At 46.2% G+C, this 23,369-nt stretch overlaps 4 protein-coding genes and 1 pseudogene across 8 annotated transcripts; all 5 read left to right on the forward strand.

The window, feature by feature from the left end:
• Positions 1–1,934: 1,934 nt before the first annotated feature.
• LOC144700710 (FKBP-like peptidyl-prolyl cis-trans isomerase family protein) lies at positions 1,935–5,010 on the forward strand. Of its 3 annotated transcripts, none has more exons than XM_078572184.1 (6): positions 1,935–2,304; positions 2,697–2,825; positions 3,157–3,290; positions 3,385–3,464; positions 4,533–4,625; positions 4,736–5,010. In XM_078572184.1, the coding sequence occupies exons 2-6, from the start codon at positions 2,717–2,719 to the stop codon at positions 4,884–4,886; spliced, it is 567 nt and encodes a 188-aa protein (XP_078428310.1). In that variant the 5' UTR covers positions 1,935–2,304; positions 2,697–2,716; the 3' UTR covers positions 4,887–5,010. The 3 variants fall into 3 exon arrangements, with proteins under 3 accessions (XP_078428310.1, XP_078428318.1, XP_078428325.1); XM_078572192.1 differs by having other exon boundaries at positions 1,936–2,264; XM_078572199.1 differs by lacking the exon at positions 1,935–2,304 and adding an exon at positions 2,364–2,533.
• Positions 5,011–7,923: 2,913 nt separating this feature from the next.
• LOC144700699 (E3 ubiquitin-protein ligase RDUF2 pseudogene) lies at positions 7,924–9,179 on the forward strand (annotated as a pseudogene).
• A 6,344-nt stretch (positions 9,180–15,523) lies between these two features.
• LOC144700735 (aspartic proteinase PCS1-like) lies at positions 15,524–17,577 on the forward strand. Its single transcript, XM_078572223.1, has one exon. The coding sequence runs from the start codon at positions 16,136–16,138 to the stop codon at positions 17,393–17,395; it is 1,260 nt and encodes a 419-aa protein (XP_078428349.1). The 5' UTR covers positions 15,524–16,135; the 3' UTR covers positions 17,396–17,577.
• SDIR1 (RING/U-box superfamily protein) lies at positions 17,577–19,767 on the forward strand. Its single transcript, XM_078572232.1, has 9 exons — positions 17,577–17,718; positions 17,896–18,011; positions 18,102–18,159; positions 18,238–18,290; positions 18,365–18,596; positions 18,696–18,828; positions 19,136–19,199; positions 19,281–19,406; positions 19,508–19,767. The coding sequence occupies exons 2-9, from the start codon at positions 17,934–17,936 to the stop codon at positions 19,631–19,633; spliced, it is 870 nt and encodes a 289-aa protein (XP_078428358.1). The 5' UTR covers positions 17,577–17,718; positions 17,896–17,933; the 3' UTR covers positions 19,634–19,767.
• A 96-nt stretch (positions 19,768–19,863) lies between these two features.
• LOC144700747 (DHHC-type zinc finger family protein) lies at positions 19,864–22,158 on the forward strand. Of its 3 annotated transcripts, XR_013580844.1 has the most exons (8): positions 19,864–20,155; positions 20,583–20,675; positions 20,757–20,858; positions 20,941–21,018; positions 21,082–21,180; positions 21,253–21,348; positions 21,447–21,668; positions 21,973–22,158. XR_013580844.1 is itself a non-coding variant. In XM_078572257.1 (7 exons), exons 1-7 carry the CDS (start codon positions 19,883–19,885, stop codon positions 21,558–21,560), a joined length of 828 nt encoding a protein of 275 aa, XP_078428383.1. In that variant the 5' UTR covers positions 19,864–19,882; the 3' UTR covers positions 21,561–21,794. The 3 variants fall into 3 exon arrangements, 2 of the variants coding, with proteins under 2 accessions (XP_078428383.1, XP_078428370.1); XM_078572257.1 differs by lacking the exon at positions 21,973–22,158 and having other exon boundaries at positions 20,927–20,977; positions 21,447–21,794; XM_078572244.1 differs by lacking the exon at positions 21,973–22,158 and having other exon boundaries at positions 21,447–21,794.
• Positions 22,159–23,369: the final 1,211 nt, after the last annotated feature.

Raw genomic sequence — 23,369 nt, forward strand, 5'->3', positions numbered from 1 at the left:
CAACCTTATTGACAATAGGTTTAATACCATTTAGGGATTCAAAAAAAAAATAGTAAACTCTCTCTACCCTATCTATCATTAATCTCTCTACACTAATGACTCAAAATATGCCATGATCATCATATGAGTGGGACTAGACATTGCTACTCTTTTTAGATATTTCAATGTCCTTCACAAGTATATTCTGAATCGGAATATTTGGAACACATATTCGAATACTAATGATCACCATATTATGACCTCATGTCGATTATTATGAATATTATTGTATCAACGAATATGTAATGAGATGCAGAATGTGCAATTGGCTTGCATGCCTCATACATTTCCAACAGGCTTGTCCCGAGTCAATTCCTCCTTCCTATGCTCGACCTCTTCTCTGATCATTCCCATTCTTCTATCCATCCAATAAACTCTTACACACAACTCCCTCTTGACCCCGTCCTATCTTTTTTGAATCTATATCTATATGATTCAATGCATCTAAGACAATGCAACTTGTGGATAGTTATCGCGATGTGCAATGATAAAAGGCATTAGTGTGCTAATCTTGTATCTATATGATTCAATTTTTGGAGAGTGAGCAATAAGAGGTTGGTCCCACTGGATGGGTTATTTCTATGTTTTGGCATGGGTGTGCCAAATCTGCATAAAAATCATCCGTGTTATAATCATCAGTAGTTAAAACAAAATTTCAAGAATCATGTTAACACCATAAAATACTGGTTGACAGCTTAGTGAGATATTTTCTTAAACAACTGTACTCACTTTCCTTATCGTGATACTTTTTAAACCAAACGGGGTTCTCAACAGAATCTGCACGAGACCTTAGAAATTACACCCTTCTCCACAAAGGTTTTAGTTCTTCAACCTGGAAAGTTTAAGCCGCTCACCTCCTAAAACACAGCGATAATATTTGAGCCAAGTTGTCTACACAGTAAATCGGAATCTCACAGTTTCCACGTCGTTATCGATCATTCCTCGGACTGCTACCATTTCCCAGGTTTAGTTCCCTCAAAACTCTGGAGCACAGACGCAACAAAGTAGAGAGGAGAAGAGGAGAATTCCTCCAAAGACTTTGAGAAACGATGCAGACATGATTTATAAGCCGAGTACAAGCATATTTACAGAAGCTCCGCCGGCGGCGGCGATCAGGAGGCGCAAGAAGCAGCTCGCGGCGGCGCCGCCGCGAAGACGGCCTCCAAGTCCGGCGGCTGAAAGAAGCCTCTCTTCGGCGACTCTCTTCTCTTCGCGCTCGTCGCTGGCCTCTTCCTCGGCGGCGGCGGCGGGCAAACTCTCACTTCTGGTATTCTGTTCTCCTCCCTCTTCGGCGTCTCCCACCCTTCCTCTTCTCCACACCATCCTTCCATCTCTCTCTCTTCTCTCATCTCTCTCTCTACCCCTCTCTCTATCTCTCTCTATCTCTATCTCTATCTATATATCCATCTTTCTATATCTTCTTCTGCACTGTTTATCTCGGATAGATGGCTGTAATATCTTCCTGGAGAAGGCAGTGGAAGTCCCAGTTATATCTTGTTTCTGATGGTAGGATAGTCCACGTGTCGATAGGAGAAGGCAGATGGCGCCACGTGTAAAAAAAGGGGAGAAGTACAGGCTAAATCTAAGGGGCAACTGACCACCCTAGATATAGCCTGACGTGGACTTTGCTATGTGGTAGAAAATGAGAAGGGGGTCCTATTTTTTATTTGTTTTATTACGTTGAATATTTTCTGGAACCCAATATAAATAACATTTTTCAGACATTTGGCAGCATTCAAAAAATCTGGTTTTTTTCTCTTGGAAGGGTTTATCTAGAAAAATGTTTTCCACTATATGTGGACCTAATCTTTCTATTAGATCTCTTTTTGTTAGTACTTACCATCATTTTTTTCGCTGAATTAAAAAGGCTTGTGTACTCATTTTTCTACAGAAGACTCTGGAACGGAGAATGAAGTTCACTGAAAACTATGTTCTACAAAAAATGCACAAGCCATAATCTGTATTTCAAGCTCCATTTTAAAGATCTGAAAGTGGAGTCATTTCGATTGATTACGCGAAAATTTTACAAGATTCTGACGATTTATAAGAGCCCAAATAGCCAAAATCTTTGTTTGGATGGACTATAAGTCTCTTTCGAGCAGAGGATTTGAAGAAAGAGTTGATGGGTCTGCTACTCTGTTGATTCGGCGGAGCGCAATTGGTTTGGGTTTGCTTGGAGTGATGGTCGGGTGGAGACGAGGGTATTGATCACATTCAAACGAAAGGTTAGTCCACAACGAACTAACAATCGGGGGCGCTCGTTAGGTAAGTCTATCTCGTCCCCTGTGGATGCGTGAATTGTTGGTTTTCTGGCTCAGAAACTTGTGCTTCCAGCTTGTAGACATCAAAGAATTAATAGAAAGGTCTTGGATGTGGGGTCAAACATGATTATCCCTCGATTTTTCTATCAATTTGTATTTAATTTTCCTTCGTCCCTCTTTCTGCAGCCGTTTTTTGGGGTGGTTATGGGAGCAAGTCCGTCGGTTTTCATTAGGTCAAATTTGAGTTGGAAATTGTTAAGTTGCGGTTAAACATCATCTGCACTGTGATGTCCCTTCAATTTTCATCAATAATGATCTGCCTTTTGCTCGATTAGCTCCGGTAATTTTTCTGAATTATCGCGTTTTTCTCATTAGGTCAACTTTTTCCTCTTGCAGAATTCTTTATTTGGTGAAAAATGGGAGATATCATAGATTTGAGCGGAGATGGAGGTGTGTTGAAGCAGATTTTAAGAAGAGCAAAACCTGATGCTGCCCGCCCTTCGGACAGCCTTCCTCTTGTTGATGGTCTGTGCGATTTTTTATGATTCCACCCATTCTTTTATTCTGAAGGTTTGGTTTATGCCTTGTTTCTGTGCATGTATGATTTGACAACGTTACCCACCACCTTTTACAAATGCGAGAATTGAAGAAAATTCTTTCAGAGAAACAGAACGCAGAATGGATTTTTGGTTCGAGTGGGATATCGTTCAAAAGGATAATGGTCTTCTCATGAAATCAAACACCCTTGAAATGAGATAGAGAACTCCTACTTATGAACGATAATACAAATTATCCTTTTTTGAAAATTTTGAACAGATAAGAATAAATTTCTTGGTTTTTTTGTCATCCTGAACAGTTCATTATGAAGGGACTCTGGCAGAAAGTGGCGAAGTATTTGATACAACAAATGAGGACAACACTGTGTTCTCCTTTGAGGTTGGGCAGGGCTCTGTGATCAAAGCCTGGGATATTGCCCTGAAAACCATGATGGTGCACTGCAATTCTTCTGAACTAAAACTTTCATCTCAGCTTTCAATTTTTTTGATAAAAACTGTTGAGATGGATTTTTTAAAACTTTTTCAAGGTCGGCGAAGTGGCAAAAATCACCTGCAAGGCTGAGTACGCCTATGGAAGTGCGGGTTCTCCACCAGATATCCCTCCAAAGTAACTTCCTTTTCTTCTCACAAAGGGTTCCATGCTTTGTTACAATGGCCAAACCATGTCAACTTTATTTTTGTCATTTGCCACTAGGAAAGTTTACCTTTTTATAGATGTAACCCTCCCCTATGAAGGGCAGACAAGGCAAAGTCAACAAGAGAGGCCTTGGAAAGGGGCTGATTGGGCGCACGTTTGGTATTGTTGTTACGATTCCAGTGGAGATCTAATGAAAATCAAGAAAAAGATGAAGATAGGAGGACGAAGGAAGCGAGAAGAAGATGATGAGAAATTAGAATGGCCTAGGCCTAAATAACTTCCAAATGGAAGTTCTTGCCCGCATGACGGCAGGGCACAGCTACCTGTGCTAAGAAACCACAAAATGATCATTCATCAAAAGGTGTGTATACTGACCTAACAAGGGGATATTATAAACCTTAGATTTTCAAGAATCGGTTATTTTTTCTCCCAAGACTCAGTCGTAGAGTGAGCCTTGTGGACTGGGTCTTCCGGGATGAGTCCTTATCAGGACTTGAACAATTGGTATCCGTCAAAGTTAAACATCGTCATTGATGTTGATGATGACATTGACATTGGCACTTCTGGGGGTAGTTAATGATGATGGGTTGCCACGGACAGTTGACCTTGAAGAGTCTAGATTCTCAAAAAAAGTAATTAATTTAAAGTTACAGTATTTATGAACTAGTCAATTGCCCATCAAGTCAACATCAATCGCCATAGTTGATGAGGACAATTACAGAATTTTTCGGGACTGTGGACAGTTGGTGTCGACTTTGACTTTGACGCTCGTAGACATGGATGAATGATTGTCAAATTGTCAACATAATCGGTCAGCATCGATGGGACGGGCCAAACCTTGAGAGAGGATGATTTGACCCTGTAGCCCCCTCTGTTCCTCTATAAATTCTTCTTATTTTCTCCGTCTATCAATTCTTTTGTTCCCTATCTTCCCCTCAAAATCCTTTCCTCAATTATAGACAACTACATGAAGGTCTCTATCTTTATCCCCTTTGCTTTTGTTCCTCAATAATTTGGGGGATCTGATTCTGTACGCAGTGCAACTCTCGTCTTTGAAGTAGAGCTGGTGGCATGCAGACCAAGGAAGGGCTCTACCCTCAGCAGCGCTTCTAATGAGAAGGCAAGATTAGAGTGAGTAATTCAACCCTGAAGACACAATTAGGTCGAGTGTTTTCTTAGGCATTGTTGAAAATTCTTTTTTTTTTTTTACTTTAAATTAAATTTTCTTGAGCTTTTACCAGAGAATTGAAGAAAGAGAGAGATATGGCTGCCTTGAAGAAAGAAGAGGAGAAGAAGAAGAGAGAGGAGGCAAAGGCTGCAGCTGCTGCCAGAGTCCAGGCGAAGCTTGATGCCAAGAAGAATCAAGGAAAGGGCAAAGCTAAAGGTAAGTAGGTCGCATCCAATCTCTAGAAAACAGCTGAACGCTGATTTTGTCACCCTAAAATGGATTTTGTGAAATAAAGAATTATCAGAACATTGTTTTCTTGGGGAAATTTCATGTTCGGTACTTTCGGAAGTTTTTTAGTAGTGTACTATCCATTTTGACTTCACAGTAACACATTCAAGAACCAAATAACATATGTTTACTAAAAAGCTCACTTTTCATATCAACAGGTTCATTCATTTTACAAAAGTCAATACTCGTACACTTTTCTCTACGTAAAGATACATTGGGATGATACGAACTACTTTGCATGATTGTATTTATGTATAACTTGAATATGAAACTCGCTTTATTAATTTTAAAACAATCAGTCCATGTAGCGGGTATTTCTTTGTGAATTGGTCATTGTGATTACAATTATTTTTAAATGCAGACATTACATATCAATTGTTGAAATTTCTTCCAAATACATTATTATACATTTAAAAATAAAACTTAAGAAAATACCGAAATTTTATTTTAATCGGATCGGTCAAGTGTTGAAACAATCGAGTCCACTACGACTGCACATAATAATATCTCTCATCTTTTGCAATTTTAATGTAAAATTTTATTTCATCTCCAATTATGTTGTGTACCGTTATGGCAAGTTTTCTGAACTGCTTTGAGGCCTCTCTAAAACCAACATCCCAAAAATGTTTTGGCATTGTAAGGAGTGATAGCATGAATTTCAGTAGCTACGTACACGTGCTTGGTACTTTTAATGCATGCCATCGTTAGTTTCCTCGCATTAATGAATTATCCATACTTCAATACGGACTAAAATCTTTGAATTTGTTGAATTCGTAAGGCTTCATTGATAATTGACCCACATCTGTCGGCAGGAATTATCTCACTTACCAATTTGAGTTGATCACCTATTTCTTGTTAGGATTTGAACTTTAAACCTGAATGGAAGATAGCTCATCTCTATTCTTGCACTTTGGGGTTTTAATCAGCAAGGCTATGGAAGGGTTGATCTTTTGCCACAACACGCGGACGAATTAAGCAAGCTGTAAAGATAGACTTCATTTGTAGTATAACTGCACAAAGAAGGAAGAAAAAAACTTTTAATTTGTCGCCTCATAAATTTAGTTCTCGCGCGAGATGTCTCCTTATGGTTATTGTGTTCCATTCAATATATCACGTGCATTTAAAACGCACTTGAAAAGTTCAAATTAACGTATAAAGTGACCGTAAAAATGAAATAAATTTATTTGGCCCAGGTATCAAGTCAAATTCCTTCATTTGTCTCAGTTAACTGTCCCCCGCCATGCATGTCGAATTTTACACATTGATTGGCAGACTCTGTACTCAGAAGTAACTGTAACATACATTCCAAAAAAAATCCCATCATAAAATCATTATAACACACGTGCTGTGCTACTTGTCAAATTATAAATGGCCTAATGCTGATGCATGGTCAGTGCACACACAGCTTCGTCCCAGAAGTGGGACGGGACGAGAATGTCTTGGACGGGACGATTTTGGGATGGGATGATTTGGACTAACCTCTATAAATTGGGCCGTAAGACTATCTTCCCCTCCTGAATTATCTTGCAGTATATTATGAATAAAATGATAGTAGCAAATAGCATTCCTTATTAATTACAGATGAAATGGCCATCGGATGAAACTGGATAATCCCTTGGACAAAGTCACCAAGCGAGTGGAAATCCTTTGATAAAGACACTTAATGGTGATGTTTGAAGGAAAAACTAAAACTTCACATCACACCGTCAGACGTGGGATAGACCAGCGGTATTGATTCTTACATAGGCCAGCGACGGACTTAACCGCTCCACGTGGCAAGCCGCGGCGGGCGTCCCATCTCTCTCATCACATACTCAGAGAGAGAAAATAGGGGGGAGAGAGAAGAGAGAGGGGAGAGTTACAAGAGAGAGAGAGCAGATGGAGAGGAGAGAGAGACGAGCAGAGAGAGAAAATAAGAGAGAGAAAAGAAGAGAGAGAGGAATGAGAAGAAAGAAGAGAGGAGAGAGAGAAGAGAGAAATGATAAGGAAGAAGAGAGATGAGAGAGAAGAGAAGAAAAAAGAGAGAGAAGAGAGAAATGAGAGAGAAATGAGAAGAAAGAAGAGAGAAGTGAGAGGGAAGAGAGAGGAAAGAGAAATGAGAAGAAAGAAGAGAGGAGATAGAAGAGAGAGAAAAGAGAAATGAGAAGAAAGAAGAGAGGAGATAGAAGAGAGAGAAAAGAGAGAAGAGACAAGGAAGAGAGAAGAAATAGAAGAGAGAAGGAAGAGAGTGAAGAGAGAAGAACGAGAAGGAAGAGAGTGAGTAAAGACAAGATGATTGTTTGGATCGAATGTTTGAGTATGATCCGATTCGATCACGTTGTTCGAACCGGATCGAATGTTTGAATCCAACGGCACCAGCGGCCAGCAGCGGCGCCCAGCAGCGGCCAGCGGCCGCCAGCGGTCTCCAGAGAGAAAGTCGCTGGCGGTCGCCGGCGCCGCTGGCGATTTGTTCGAACAAATGGCAATCGAACACGAACATACCAAATTGTTCGTTCGAATCTTTCGATCGAACACGAACAAAGGCTCTGTTCGATCGAAAGATTCGAAAAGACTGTTCGATCCCCGATGCCTACAAGAGAGAAGAAAGAAGATAGAAGAGAGAGAGAAGAAAGAAGAGAGAAGAGAGGGAAAAAAGAGAGGAGGACGAAGAGAGAGAAGAAAGAAGAGAGGGAGACGAGAGAGAAGAAAGAAGAGAGAAGAGAAGGAAAAAAGCCAGGAGAAAGAAGAGAGAGAAGAAAGAAGAGAAGAGAGGGAAAAAAGCCAGGAGAAAGAAGATAGAGAAGAAAGAAGAGAGAAGAGAGGGAAAAAGAGAGGAGAAAGAAGAGAGAGAAGAGAAGAGATAAGAGAGGGAGAAGAGAGAGAAGAGAGAAGAGAGAGACGAGAAGAGACAAGAGAGGGAGATAAGGAGAGGTAGGGGAAGCTTCGCTATCAAGTATCAAAGCAAAGGAGCGAGACGATAAAACGCTACTACACCACTCAACCGCATTTATTAAGAGGAGAGAGTTCTCAGCACAGCTCCCTCTTCCCCCAGCTCGCCCATCGCGAAGATGGACTAGCTAGGAAGGAGAGAGCCCCGACCAGCCAGCGAAGATGTCCTCCAACGGCGACTGCGGAAGAACAACCACGACGGAGCTCAGGCGGCGCCGCCCATCTCCGCCGCCGCCCATCTCCGCCGCCGGGCTGCGCCCCTTCAACCCGATCATCGTCCTCCGCCGCCGCGCCGGCGGCCACGGCGGGCGGTTCGAGTTCTTCTACGACGGCGGCAACGGGTCCGGCCTATTTCCCCTGCCGAACGCCATATCCGAATTCCTGCTCGGCTCGGGCGCGGACCGCCTGCTCGAGCGGCTCGCGCAGATCCACCTCGCCGGCGGCGGAGAGCGGGGCAACCCGCCGGCGCTGAAGGCGGCGGTGGACTCCATGCCGACGGTGGAGATCGCCGCGGCGCACATCGCCGTCGACTCTCACTGCGCGGTGTGCAAAGAGCCGTTTCTTCTGGGCTTGTGCGCGCGGGAGATGCCCTGCGAGCACATCTACCACCAAGACTGCATCTTGCCGTGGCTGGCGCTGAGAAACTCTTGCCCCGTCTGCCGCCGCGAGCTGCCGGCGGAGGAGGCGGCACCGCCGCCGGACTTGGGCGTGGAAGGGGACGAGGTGGGTCTGACGATTTGGCGGCTCCCCGCCGGTGGGTTCGCCGTTGGGCGGTTCTCCGGCCGGAGGAGCGGCGGCGACGCCGGCCTTCCTTTGGTTTTCACCGAGGTCGACGGCGGCTTCGCGGCGGCCGGTGGCGGCGCTGGCGGCCGGCGGCCTCCCGCATGGCGAAGCCGGCCGTCGCGCGCCGGCAGAGGGATCGGGAGCGCGTTTCGCAAGATCTTGCTCCTCCTCGGGCTTCGCCGGAACAGAGCCATCTCCCTGGTTTGATCCGTAGCGATCTCCGCTGTAAATTCAGGTCCGTTTTCCTATCTCGTCGACATGAAGAAACGCAACAGGGATAAAGTTTATTGGAGCGATATGCCGAGAGCTTTCGGACCGGCCTCTGAGTTATCTGACGGCTATTAAATTCCTGGTTGTCTGGTTCTAGCTTCGGCCCTATCGAGGTTCATGTGTTGGGGTCGATGCCTGCCAGCTGGGGGGGGATATTCGTAGGGGTACTGAGGTTTGCTCAAGGTAGAGGATGATGACGTGTAGCGCTCGCAGATCTATCCGAATCGAATCGATCGGTTCTTTTGTCTTGCAAGTTGCAAATCGAACGATCAGTACTCAATCATATCGATCAGAATGAAAGAAAGTGTAATATCAACTATAGCAAAGTGCTCCTCTTTCGTAAAATTCTAAAGTGGGTGTTTGTCTCGTTAACAGACCTGCGGGGATAAAAACTGCAGAGTTAATTATCTGTAAAGGAATGAATCGTGTAATTTACTCCTGCATATTTACTCGAAAAAATAGAGAGGAAAACATTTCCTCGACTTCCCGTTTTTGTAAAAACTCTAAGCTCAGTTGTCAGTAATGATGCGTTGACGCCATGATGTTGATTGAATGATCTTCTGTAAAGGAAATTATATATGAAGTGCCTCACCAGTACAAAAAATACGTTTTCTTCAGTAAGTCGTCGAACTAGCTTTACTCTGGTTTTCTCTCGCTAGACTCCCGGGCCTTCGGCCTTAAAAATGAAATAATGGGTTCCCCTCTTTCTCCTCTTTCTCTCTTCCCCTCTTTCTCATTCTCTCTCCCTCTCTTTCTTCTATCTTCCTCTCTCTCTTTCTCGCTCCCTCAGTCCCTCTCTTTCTTCTATCTTACCCTCTCTCTCTCTTTCTCTCTCCCTCAGCCCCTCTCTTTCTTCTATCTTCCCCTCTCTCTCTTTCGCTCTCCCTCAGTCTCTCTCTTTCTTTTATCTTCCCCTCTCTCTCGTTCTCTCTCCCTCTCTTTCTTCTATCTTCCCCTCTCTCTCTTTCTCTCTCCCTCAGTCCCTCTCTTTCTTCTACCTTCCCCTCTCTCTCTTTCTCTCTCCCTCTCTTTCTTGAGTTTCTTCTATCTTCCCCTCTCTCTTTCTCTCTCTCTCTCTTCCCCTCACTCTCTTTCTCTTTCTCTCTTCCCCTCCCTCTCTTTCTCTCTCCCTCTCTTTCTTGAGTTTCTTCTATCTTCCCCTCTCTCTTTCTCTCTCTCTCTCTTCCCTTCACTCTCTTTCTCTTTCTCTCTTCCCCTCTCTCTTTCTCTCTCTTCCACTCTCTCGCCCTATATTTCTTCTCTCTTCTACTCTCTCTCCCTCTATTTCTTCTCTCTTCCTCTCGCTATCTTTCTGTCTTCCTCTATTTCTTCTCTTCCACTCTCTCTCCCTCTATCTCTTCTCTCTTCCCCCTCTCTCCTATCTCTCTTCTCTCTTCCACTCTCTCACTCTCTTTCTTCTCTCTTCTGTCAAGGATGAAGGCGTACGTGACACATGTGCCACGTGTGATGACACACAAGGCACAACACAACGGGTGTCTCAGAATGTTCCAGAAGCACAAGAGCACCGCTGTACACGGATCCCAACCCACACGGAGCTGTCTACTCAGAAGAAACACAAGCAGGAGATGGCATCTCCTGTAAATCGAACCCCTGTGTAACCCTTAGACTGAATCATCGAACAACATCAACAAGCCTTTCTTCTTTCAGTTATTTCATCTTTTCCTTCTTCCTCGATCACTCTCTACATTCTAGTTCAGCTCTTTCGACATGGTATCAGAGCCGAAGCAGGAGCCTACGGCAGAAGAACTGCTTCAGAGCGAAGGAGCAACGGATTATTCATCGTCTTTGGATGATTCATCGACAACCCCACGGGGAAGAACCTCCGACAAGGGTCCTATCAGAGTGGCAGCTACCATGGCACCACCAATCAAGCTCACAAGGGAGAACTACATTGTCTGGAAGACGCAGGTCGTGCCCACACTTACCTCCCATCGCTTAATGTCACACGTTCTGGAAGATCCGCCATCAAAAGCCGATGATCCACGCGGCCGATGGTGGTATCAAGACCAGTATGTGATGTCGTTTCTACTCACATCCATGACTGAAGAAGTTATTGGAAGTGTAACTAAAGCCGAGACGGCAAAAGTCATCTGGGACACACTGGCGACAGATTTCGCCTCAACCGCAAAGGTTGCACACTCAGGTCAAGGGAAACTTGAGTTTAGAAGACTATATTACTCAATGTCGGGCAGGACCAAGATCGCGGATGGCGTAAGTGTGAAGGAGAGAGTTGAGTAAAGAGGTTACCCCCGGCGATCCGAGCCGATGACTAGAAAATCGTCGACGTAAATCAGGAGGTAGAGACGAGATTGAGTAATCTTAAAAAACAAAGAGGGGTCGGTATGGAAGCCAGAAAAACCAAGACGGAGAAGATGAGAAGAAAGCTTTAAGAACCAGGCCCGAGGGGATTGTTTAAGACCATAAATAGATTTTCGAAGAAGACACAGATGAGATGGAAAGTGAGGATGAATAAAATCCTGGAGGCTGGCGCATGTAGACTGTTTCCTGAAGGTCGCCATGAAGAGAAGCGTCGGTGACGTCCAACTGGTGGATGCACCATTGGCGCAAAACAGCGTTGGCAAGCAGCAATCGGATGGAAGTGATTTTGACGACCGGACTGAAGGATTCGGCGAAGTCCACCCCGAGCATTTGGCGGTATCCTTGGGCAACAAGACGGGCTTTGTGGCAATGAACAGAGTCGTCTGGGTGGAGCTTGAGGCGAAATATCCACTTACAGCCGAGAACACGGGCGGAGGGAGGTGGTGGTACGAGAACCCATGTCTTGTTGCAGACAAGGGCTTGAAATTCGTCGAGCATGGCTTGGCCCCATGGAGGCTGAGAGGCAGCAATGGTGTAGGTGGTAGGTTCGACAGGGTGACATGTGGAGTGCAGACAATGAGGAGGAGGGGAGATGGGTTGGGTGCAATCATAAAAATCACGAAGGAGTCGTGTGGGGCGAATAGCTGAGGACGTAGGTGAAGCGGATTCGATTGGGGGTGAATCAGCTGGTGTTGGAGGCGTAGAGACGGAGGATAGAGGTAGAGGTGAAACAGGTAGTGGAGTTGAGATAGATCCTCTTGGTGACGTGGGAGATGGAGACGTGCCGTGATCGGCCGGAAGTGGCGAGGTTGGAACAACTGGTAAGGGAAGAGTAGTAGGATGGGGTGAAGGCCCGAGGATGCCACGAGATGTGTTAGGCGGCGATGGTAATGCGAGACTTGGGAAGGTAGTTTCGTCAAAAATGACATCACGATAAATGTATACCTTTCCCGTTTGGAGTGAGAGGCAGCGGAACCCCATATGGTGTGTGCTGTAGCCCAGAAACATGCAGCACTCAGACCTGGGTGATAATTTGTGTGGGGCATAAGCCTGAAGATGTGGGAAACATAAACAACCGAAGGACTTAAGCATAGAGAAGTTTGGCTTATCTTTGTGGAGGAGCTCGAAAGGTGATTTGTGTTGGAGCAGTGGCGACGGTAGACGATTGATGAGGTAAGTGGTGGTGGCGGTGGCCGCCGCTTCGTCCCAGAGTGTTGGCGGAAGATTGGCGTGATGGAGCAAGGTGAGAGCCGTTTCCACAATGTGCTGATGCTTTCTTTCGGCGGTGCCGTTTTGTTGAGGGGTGTGAGGACACGAGACCCGGTGATGAATTCCACAATTGCGAAGGTGGGAGTGTAGTGCTTGGAACTCGCCTCCCCAGTCGGTTTTAAAAGCCCCTATTTTGGATGCGAACTGGCGTTCGACCAATGCTTGAAAGCTTTCTTCTCATCTTCTCCGTCTTGGTTTTTCCGGCTCCCGTACCGACCCCTCTTTGTTTTTTAAGATTACTCCTCAATCTCGTCTCTACCTCCTGATTTACGTCAACGATTTTCTGGTCATCGGCACAGATCGCCAGGGGGTAATCTCTTTACTCAACTCTCTCCTTCACACTTTCGCCATCCGCGATCTTAGTCCTGCCCGACATTTTCTCGGTATTCAACTCAGTCCTCATCCGCAAAGTCTCATCCTATCTCAATCCCACTATCTAACTACAATCCTTCGCTGTGCCCACATGAACGATTGCAACCCAACGGTCACACCCACTTCAACCTCTCAAGGAAAGGCCGTCGATAGCTCATGTGACGCCAAGCTTTATCGCCAAGTAGTTGGCGCTCTACAATATCTTACGCTCACCAGGCCGGACATTTGCCACGCCGTCAACAAAGCATGCCAATATATGCACAACCCAAGACCGGAGCACTGGAAGAACATGAAGCATCTTCTTCGATATTTAAAGGGAACTACTAACCTCTCTCTTATCTACTACAAGGATCCCGATTCACATTTAAACGTGTTTAGTGACGCTGATTGGGCAGGTGATTCCGAAGATAGACGATCAACAAGTGGGTATCTCATATACCTTGGTTGCAATCTAATCTCGTGGAACTCCAAGAAGCAAACGACCGTTTCCCGATCAAGCACGGAAGCAGAATATAAATCAATGGCCAATGCCACGTCAGAACTCATATGGATCAACTCACTCATGAAGGAACTACAGATCACAACCACCGACACTCCCACATTGTGGTGCGACAATCTCGGCGCAACTTACCTTGCTCGAAATCCCGTGTTCCATGCACGCATGAAACACGTGGAAATTGATTTTCATTTCATCCGAGAAAGAGTCGCAGCAAACCAGTTAACAATCAGATTTACATCCAGCCAGAGTCAACCTGCCGATATTCTAACTAAAAGTCTGCCGAAGCAGCCCTTTCTCCGCCTACATCCGAAGCTCAACCTCGTGCCCTCACTGAGCTCCCAGGGGCGTGTCAAGGATGAAGGCGTACGTGACACAGAATGTTCCAGAATGTTCCAGAAGCACAAGAGCACCGCTGTACACGGATCCCAACCCACACGGAGCTGTCTACTCAGAAGAAACACAAGCAGGAGATGGCATCTCCTGTAAATTGAACCCCTGTGTAACCCTTAGACTGAATCATCAAACAACATCAACAAGCCTTTCTTCTTTCAGTTATTTCATCTTTTCCTTCTTCCTCGATCACTCTCTACATTCTAGTTCAGCTTTTTCGACATCTTCCCCCTCTCTCCTATCTCTCTTCTCTCTTCCCCCTCTCTCCTATCTCTCTTCTCTCTTCCCCTCTCTTCTATCTCTCTTCTCTCTTCCCCTCTCTCCCTCTATTTCTTCTCTCTTCCACTCTCTCTCCCTCTCTTCTCTCTTCCGCTCTCTCCCTTTCTCTCTCCCTCTCCCTCACTTCTTTCTTCCTCCGTCATTTTCTTCTCTCTCTCTCCCTTCCTTCCTCCCTTTCTCTCCCCCCCTCCCACGCCCCTTCACCCAGCCTCTCTCTCTCCCCATCTCTTTTTTCTCCATCTCTCAACCTCTCTTTCTCTTTCTTTCTTTCTCCTTCCGCTCTCTCTCTTCCTTTCTCAACCTCTCCTCCTCCCTCCCTTCCTCCCTCCCTCCCTCCATTTCCCCTCTCTCTCTCTCTGAGTTTTGTTCGTTGTATCCGTACCTTCATTGTGTTTTTAATCACTTCTTAAATAACTTAAATAATTAATATTCATCCCCAGCCAGCTTATATCACATATATCCGTCATATTTAAAATCGTAGAAATAAAATTTTAGAATGATCTGCAGTTTATCTGCGGTGTATATTAAAATATTGTAATCTAAATATTATAGTTTACGGATGGTATTAATTGTTCTTGCCATCCCGATGACTAATTTACTGCCCCTCCTTCAGATTAACTAAATATTTTAAATATCAATTATGAAGTTCAGGGCAGATATTAATTGCTATAGTCACAACACAAGACTCATGCACCACTAATTTTCAAGTCAATTAAATATACCCCAACTGTGGCTGGCTGGGGGGGCAGCATCAGCCTTGTCAAATTGTACATGTTTAATCCTATACTTATTATCAGAAATGTTATTAAACAATACAACTTACAATAAACAAACTCACGAATGCCGGGTACATACAGAAAAAAACCCATCTTCGTTAATTTCATTCCTTAATCAAGGTTCAATAGGCAAAAAAAAATTCTTACAAATTATGGCTATCTCGGTCCACAAATAATTAATAATATAGTAATAAAATTGCTCCAAGAAATACAGAACGTGGAAAAATCTGTAGGCAGAAAACATTTTATACATTTCAATCATTGACTTCATGATTGAACATAGAAAAAAAAAAGGAAAAAAGAAACCGAGATATCTTGGGGGTGTATCATCTGACTTGAAGGTATGCCCGGGCCGACCGCCAAACCTTAAGATGGTCCATCCAACGAACCATTTGTCACGGCTTGGGCGAGGGGGGGCCGGTCAACGAACGTACCTACCTTCCATCGCGCTGACCAAATCCTCTCTGACCCCAGTCAAAGCTTCAAACGTGGCAATCCCTCACAGGCCCACGTGGAGACGGGAGATCCACCCTTATCTGGAAGCCTATTCAACGGTGGATGTCGTCCCATCCGCGGTTATCTGTCGAGGTCGACTGCCGGGGAAAGGCCTCGTCTAAACGGGTAGAGGGTCAGCCAATCGCCTTCTCTCTCTAGAGCTATCGTCGTCTGGCCAAGCTTATCCATCTCGAAGGCGGCAGACGAAGCCAAAGAGACGCGTTGGGTACAGTTCATGGGAAAGGGAAAGCTTACTGAACTCAAGAAGAGGGCCAAGAGAGAACGCGCTCTTGCCAGCTATCTCCCTGTATCTGTTGGCACTTTGACGATAATCTACAATACTTCTCTCCGATACCCCCCAAACTCCCCCTTGTCTCCTCGGGCGATTACTCTAATCGGCTGCATGGGAGAGAGCTGTACGCGCCTCGTCGTTTCCTCTTTGAATACTCGCGAGGAATCTAGCAGGAGCTTCTTGCACAGAGAGTACGGCGGAGGGGAAGCGGGCTCTGGGGGAGGGGTGGCGTTAGCCATTTATTGGTTATCTTAATTTCCGGGGAAGCCAGCCATCAATTCTTACTCTGCCTCGCAGGTGAAGGAGTTATCTTACCGCCGGGGAAGGTTTACTGTGGTGAAGTTGAGCGTCCCCACCCTTCTCTGCCTTCTTTTAAGCCCACGCTGGTTTTTAGAGCCCCTCATTCAAGGCTCCTCGCATTCACAATCAAATCATAGACGTTCAGTCCGCTCTCTCTTTGCGGGGGTGTATGCGACTGTGTGCCTCTGTGGGATGGGGGGGCTTCTGATACTGCCGTGGCTGCTTCTGCTGGCGGAGCTCGGCGGAGCGGAGGCGGGGGGGGGCACGGCGATGGCGATGGCGCTGCGGGCGGAGAAGACAGCGGCGGGGGCGGCGCCGAGCAAACTCTTCTTCAAGCGGGACGTGACGCTGACGGTGTCGGTCACGGTCGGGTCCCCCCCGCAGAACCTGTCCATGGTGCTGGACACGGGCAGCGAGCTCTCATGGCTGCAGTGCCCGGGCCCGGCGTTCCGGCCGAACCTCTCCGCGACCTACCTCGCCATCCCCTTCGCCAACCCGGCGTGCCGCGACCGCACCCGCGACCTCCCCTCGCCGCCCTTCCCGAACCCGTCGAACCGGCTCTGCCGCGTGTCCGTCTCCTACGCCGACGGGTCCTCCGCCGACGGCGACCTCTCCTCGGACGTGCTCCGGCTCGGGCAGGCCCCGGCGGTGCGCGCGCTGTTCAGCTGCGTGCAGACCCCGCCGAGCTCGCCCGGCGCCGCCGGGCTCCTGGGGCTGAACCAGGGCTCCCTCTCCTTCATATCCCAGATGGGCGCCAAGAAATTCTCCTACTGCATCTCCGCCGGGAGCTCCGACGGGGTCCTCCTCCTCGGCGGCGTCGCGCCGCTCGTCCCCTTGAACTACACGCCGCTGGTTCGGATCTCGCTGCCGCTCCCCTATTTCGACCGAGTCGCCTACTCGGTGCAGCTCGAGGGGATCCGGGTCGGCGCGGCGGTTCTCCCCATCCCCAAGGCCGTGCTCGAGCCGGACCACACCGGTGCGGGCCAGACCATCGTCGACTCGGGGACCCAGTTCAGCTTCCTCCTCGGCCCGGCCTACGCCGTGCTGAAGACCGAGTTCCTGCGCCAGACCCGGGGCCTTCTGGCCGAGCTCGGCGAGCCCGGGTTCGCCTTCCAGGGGGCTTTCGATACCTGCTTCCGGTTGCCGGCGGCGGCGGCGCCGCCGCGGGAGAAGCTGCCGACGGTGGCGCTGATGCTCCGCGGCGGCGCGGAGGTGGCCGTGGCGGCGGAGCTCCTGCTCTATCCCGCCGCCGGCCAGCTCCGCCGCGGCGGGAAGGAGGCGGTCTGGTGCCTCACCTTCGGCAACTCCGAGCTCGTTCCTCTCGAGTCGTACATCATCGGCCACCACCACCAGCAGAACCTCTGGGTCGAGTACGACCTTCAGCTCGCTCGCCTCGGGTTCGGACCGGTCCGCTGCGACGTCGCCGCCCAGCGCCTCGCCCGGCTCGTCTGATGGCTCGCTCTCTCTCGAGACACGCCCGCGCCCATCCTGGCCCTCCGTTTTTTCGGGGTCCACCGAATAGAGGGTCTCGATGGCCGCGGCTCGCGTGCCTCCTTGTATATCCAGCCCATTGTGAATTTACCGGGCTTTGGCCGGTTTAGCCCAGTTCTTCGATTATTTTTTGAAGAATAAAATACCATCTGTGGAATGGGAGAGAGGGAGGGCGTTCGTGCTCCGAGAAGCCCGCCTGCGACGTTGAATTCTTAAGTTTTTTGCTCCGCTGATTGACGCGAGGATTGAGGGTTGACGATCTTCTTCTGGGTTCCGAGGCGCAGGTTGTTTTTTCCTTTTGATTTCTAGGGTTTTCCTGTTTTTCTCTTGCGTCCGCGGTTTGCGATGTCTAGGGTTGAACGATTGCGTTGTTTTCGCCCGCCGCGGCTGTGAATTGTTCGCGCGTTGCGTCGCGTTGCTGCTTGTTTCGATAATTTTGATTCGGTTTTGCGTTTTCCTAGCATTGGGGATCTGGAATTCCTTTCCTGTGTCGGCGCCCATGAGCTTCGTCTTCCGTGGAACGCGAGGAGATCTGGAGGATGGGCTGGGGGAGTTTATCCCGGAGAGGCGCGCTTTGGTAGATTTTCTGTTCATCCATGCTTGGCGTTATTGCCTCAGGTTTTCTCTTGCCATTCCTTTGATTACATTCTCTTGCGGGTTTTCTCAGCGCGCGCACAACGTTGGACGCCCGGCCGGCGCCAATTCGATGGTTTTCCTCTTCACAGGTTCTTTCTTCCTCTGATTCTCTTCTGTCCCGCGCACGTCGAATTATAACCCGTCCTTGCATGAACGATTCCTTGCAGTTCTTCTGCTGTTCATGATACTAAACTCCCATCAAATGTCACCAAATTTCCTGGTGAGTCTTGGAAGAATCATTTTTTTTTGTTATACGACCGCTGATTCCTCCATTTTTTGGGTTCTGATCTCCAGATATGGATGGTGCTCGCCGTTTTCTTCATGGCGACAGCTTTTCGGATGTACGCAGCTTGCCAACAGCTTCATGCCCAGGCTCAAACTCGGGCCCTTGCCGCTGCTGCTGGCTTGCTTGGGCACTCCGAGCTTCGACTTCAGATGCCCCCATCCGTTGCAATTGCTGCCCGAGGCAGGCTTCAAGGTTTTAGGCTTCAGCTGGCCCTTCTCGACAGGGAACTTGACGATCTCGGTAGAGTTTTCGTTTTTCATCTAGAAAAATTAAAGGGTCTGCTTTATTTTCTTCAAAAATTAGAAAAATTAACAGAAAATTATGCTTCCTTGCTCTCAGATTATGATGCATTGAGGTCACTGGACGCTGAAGATAGCTTAAGCATCCCTTCCATGACTGAGGAAGAGATCAATGCACTCCCCATTCACCAGTACAAAGCCCAACCAAAGCAGCCTCGTCCTGTGTTAACTAAGTAAGTCGGGTTTAGATTGAATTGCTCATGGACCCTGGTCGTAATTGGATTGGCCGGATTTAGATTGAATTAATCTGATAAAATATCCAATCAAATCACAGAGCGCTATCATGTTCAGGGTTCAGTAATTAGATAATTTGATGGAATGATTCCGTTGGTACATCTGGCCTGATTATCACCAACCTTGAGTGGATCGATTGTTATACCCAATCCATTAACAGTCCGATCAGCAATCTAGTTGGCTGATCAATCGTCCCGATCAGTAGGACCCAAATTTTGCAGCGATTAGAACATCTCTTTTTTGCAGTGGTTTGGGGCCAGCAGCAACACCCAAGCAAACATCGTCTTCAACCTCTGATTTAGCGACAGAGGTGAGATTTTCAATGTTTTCCCAGCTATTTTCTCCCCTCAAATTTATCTTTAATGCGCTTATGCTCGCGTCAACGGTGCAGAAGGGAAGAGTCAACGCAGTTTCAGAAGCGAACTCAAGAAGCTCAGATGATGAACTCTTGTGCAGCGTCTGCTTGGAGCAGGTCAACGCTGGTGATCTGATCAGGACTTTACCTTGCTTGCACCAGGTTCTTCCTCTTATTCACTATTATTATTTCCTGTTTATAAATAAAAAGCTGTTTTTCTTGCAGAAAAATTAATAAAAAAGTGGTTTTTGTTGTTCGGTCAGTTCCACGTCAGCTGCATCGACCCGTGGCTGCGTCAGCAAGGGACGTGTCCGATATGTAAGCACCGCGCCGGCCACGCTTGGGTGCCGGGTGCTGACGTGGAGCTCGACGGCGCTTACGTGGACTGATCCGACGTGGCTCTCCCGCCGGTTGAAGAAAATAGCCTTGTAATTAATTAACCGGGGAAATGGAATTTTTTTGTAACTAATTGTTAACGGGCTGGGCCCTAAGCGGGCCTCGAAGGAATCCGAACTTTCAAAAATTTTGATTCCTGAGCCCAAAATTTTAGGTAATTGCATTTCCACTCTCTTCGTTCCAGACTCTCCAAATTCAGACAGCGATTTCGAGCTGGAACAGTCGCCGACGGGGCGGAGAGGATGAGGCAGCCGGGGTATATCACGCTTCCGATCGTTGCTGTTCTTGCGCTGATCGGTTATTTGTACTACGCTACGGTGTTTGTAGTGATTGATGGTTGGTTAGGGTTGGGGACAGCAGCGGGGATCGCGAACGCGGCGATCTTCTCCGGCCTGGCGATTTTGTGCCTCTTTACATACGTGACGGCCGTGCGACGCGATCCCGGCGGAGTACCTTCGTCTTTTACCCCGGATATCGAGGACCCTGCGGTGTCCATCCATGAAGTGAAGAGAAAGGTGGCGATTCTTCGATTTCCTCTGTTTGGTCAGCATTCTTCAATTCGTGATGGTTTTTTATCTGGACGAGCGGTTTAATCTTGGCCACCGGTTGTTTTCCTTCGAATAAGGATGCCGTGAGATGTACGGTGCCGGTATTTTCGCCTGGATCTACGCTGTAGCGGTGTTCTGAGAAAATCACTTGTTTATGAAATTTCGAACTCTGCAAGAATGAATGATTTACTTATCGAATCCATCATTCAGACATTTGTAATGCTTGTCAGTTGTTTGTAACTGTCTCGGAGAAAACGCTACATCTTGGGATTGATCCAAATTTTTATTTTGATGTCAAACTGGAGAGCTTTGTGGCCAACTCTTGATAGCATTTTTGGATTTTCTAGGATTGCAGCTTCTCACAAGCTTTTTTTTATATCTATTTCATGAACAGAGTGGGGATTTGAGATATTGTCAGAAGTGCTGCCACTATAAACCTCCCAGGGCTCATCATTGTCGGGTTTGCAAGAGATGCATCTTGAAAATGGCATGTCCAGCCACGCCAGCTACCGATATTTCTTCTTCTTAAAGCTTGCGGCAATCATAAGAGTTGGGCAATTTCTTGCAGGATCATCACTGTATATGGATAAACAACTGTGTCGGCCATGGGAATTACAAGATTTTCTTCGTCTTTGTACTCCATGCAGTGATTACATGCATGTATTCCTTGGTATCAGATCATCGCCCTCTTCTGTCCTTTGCATGGTTATCTAAGAAGTTACAAACTCTAACCTGCAGAAAGGTATTATCAGATCTTGCTGGTGGGCAGTGCCACGCACAATACGCATGGTGATCAAGGACAAGCCGAAGATTCTTTCAGATTTTCACTTGTTAGTATAATGATTGACTTAACCTCGTCGGATTTTTTTTTTTCTGATTGATGTTTTGATCAGATAATCTGCGGGCTGCTGCTATTTCCGTTGACTTTGGCTCTTCTTGTACTTCTGGGATGGCACGTGTATCTAGTCTCGCAGAATAAGACCACTATTGAGGTTGTAGTTTCTATTGGTAGCCATCTCAAAATTTTCTTGATTACTCTTCTGATTTTTCCTTGACTCATGCAGTACTATGAGGGTGTTAGAGCAATGGGACTAGCCGAGGATAACGCATATGCAATCCGGCACCCATATGATCTCGGCGTCTACGAGAACCTGGTTTCGGTGCGGTTTATTTGTTAGCCTTCATATACGTAGGAAAATATATTACGTAGAAACATCATCAGTGGTGTCTGAAATGGTTTTTTTTATATTGATTGCAGATATTGGGACCGAGCATTTGTTCCTGGGCTTGTCCAGTCTCTGGCTACATTGGGCCTGGGCTCCATTTCCGCACTTTTCAAGATATTAACGTTTCCACAACACCACTCAAGTGAGGATTTGAGTAGGGAACATATGAGGTGTTCTGCTCCCCGTGTGAAGCTCTTGAATATGGAAGCAGAGCTTCCAGCCATGCTAACCATTCTACGAAGAGGAAATTCTGGGTAAGCTACCTTTATGTACAGTTAACCTGCTCTTCGGTGGCCATAGAGATGAATGAAGGCTTTTTACTGTAGATAAACGAGTGAACCAGATCTTTTCTGATAAAATTTTGCATTGTGAAATTGTCATGATGGTAAAACTTTCAGCAAAAGGATGTGGGAGCTCATTTAATAAGCTGTAAGAACATTTTTCCCAGAAAGCACTAGGTCAACGTGAAATATTTTATCATTTTTCTATGACTCAGATGTTGGTCCAGCAGCTAAGATGATATGTTGATAAACAATTTTATTTTGTCTGTGCTGGAAGTTGGAAGGAGTCACTTGATGTGAGGAAATCAAGCGATCAAGTCCTGCTGGGACTCTAGTCTTTGGAAGAGAAGTGCTATATACCTCCTGGAAGATTGAGAATGGACACGTGATATTGGTCAAAGAGAATGATAATGTTTGTATCACTTGTTGATGACCAACCTTGGGCGATCTTCCTCTCTTTTCTTTAAAGAAAAAAAAATCACTTGTTGAGCCTTATCAGTGGTTCTGCAAGATCCAAAGTAGATGTGACTCGACCCCTGGTAGACCTGACCCCTAGGTTCACTCAATTTGGCTGGGTTGATGGTCTTAAAATTCAATTAGTTATACATTTTTAATGTCACTAATACTACTATTATCTTACTATCATTAGCAATTTTGGGTAACCTGATCCACTACGTTGATCCAGATGAAAAAATGAAACTTAGTGTGTCAAATTAATTGCGTTATCCGACCCAACCTACCAAACTGCCTTCTTGGTTGGGTTTGCAAACACTGAACCATACTTATCAGCATGCCAGTTTTGGAGGAGAATTTGAAACATAGAAATATTTTATTTGCATCCATGGTACCATGTGAGACTCATATAATGATACTTAGTAACCTGCATGCGAGAAGTATCCGTTAGTAACTGTTAACTTGATTAATAACCAAATTGTGCTGATTACTTAGGGTGACACAATAAATATAAATTTAGACTTAATGGTGGGTATGGATGGCATTCAATCTCAACTAACTAATGAGATGTTTGAACTGCTTCTCTGGGAGTTCCTTATCAGAGTAAAGTCATCATATGGACAAGGCAGCTGGATATAAGTGCAGATAAACATAAAATTCATTTTCCAGTATCAACTGTTTCTCAAACATCAATGTATTACCGTGTATTGGAATGCATGACATGTAGGTGGGATCTTCATTGTCATTATGAAGTTGCCGTTGTTTGCTGAACTTTAAGACGCTGCCAGTCTTTTACATGAATTGATCGATCACCTAGTTTATATGTATCAGTGCATTTTAAAGTACTACGATGAGCGTCTATAAGCAGCTTCTTAAGACAGAGCACTTCAGACTCATTGGCCTAACTTGTTCGTAGTAAGTTCATCTAGTTCCACGTTTTGACTCATTTAATGGCAACAAAAAACATTATAGAATATTGATTTTGTGACCTAAGAAATGAGGTAAAGGAGAAGTATGATCTAATGTATTTTTTATCCATATTTAAACTATTCATTAGTCCAGTCCAGAGAGGTATTTTTCAACACATTTTTTTCTTATGGTGATCATAATCCGTTATTCTCTCAACGTAGGCTTTTCCCTGGGAAATTATACTCTTTGACACAAACATAAATACATTCACTTATACATACATGCCTTCTCAGCTCAAAAAATCCCAATTTC

Source organism: Wolffia australiana, chromosome 1 (assembly GCF_029677425.1).
Source record: "Wolffia australiana isolate 7733 chromosome 1, ASM2967742v1".
Lineage (NCBI taxonomy): Eukaryota > Viridiplantae > Streptophyta > Magnoliopsida > Alismatales > Araceae > Wolffia > Wolffia australiana.

Excerpts from the sequence above, each read along its gene's own strand:
- LOC144700710 (XM_078572184.1), top strand. The coding sequence starts at position 2,717 with ATGGGAGATATCATAGATTTGAGCGGAGATGGAGGTGTGTTGAAGCAG. Across the intron at positions 3,291-3,384 it reads TTGCCCTGAAAACCATGATG|GTCGGCGAAGTGGCAAAAAT; the intron begins GTGCACTGCAAT and ends AACTTTTTCAAG. Across the intron at positions 4,626-4,735 it reads AATGAGAAGGCAAGATTAGA|AGAATTGAAGAAAGAGAGAG; the intron begins GTGAGTAATTCA and ends AGCTTTTACCAG.
- SDIR1 (XM_078572232.1), top strand. The coding sequence starts at position 17,934 with ATGAGCTTCGTCTTCCGTGGAACGCGAGGAGATCTGGAGGATGGGCTG. Across the intron at positions 18,012-18,101 it reads TCCCGGAGAGGCGCGCTTTG|CGCGCGCACAACGTTGGACG; the intron begins GTAGATTTTCTG and ends GGGTTTTCTCAG. Across the intron at positions 18,597-18,695 it reads CAGGGAACTTGACGATCTCG|ATTATGATGCATTGAGGTCA; the intron begins GTAGAGTTTTCG and ends CCTTGCTCTCAG.
- LOC144700747 (XM_078572244.1), top strand. The coding sequence starts at position 19,883 with ATGAGGCAGCCGGGGTATATCACGCTTCCGATCGTTGCTGTTCTTGCG. Across the intron at positions 20,156-20,582 it reads TCCATGAAGTGAAGAGAAAG|AGTGGGGATTTGAGATATTG; the intron begins GTGGCGATTCTT and ends TTTCATGAACAG. Across the intron at positions 21,019-21,081 it reads ATTCTTTCAGATTTTCACTT|ATAATCTGCGGGCTGCTGCT; the intron begins GTTAGTATAATG and ends TGTTTTGATCAG.
- LOC144700735 (XM_078572223.1), top strand. The coding sequence starts at position 16,136 with ATGGGGGGGCTTCTGATACTGCCGTGGCTGCTTCTGCTGGCGGAGCTC.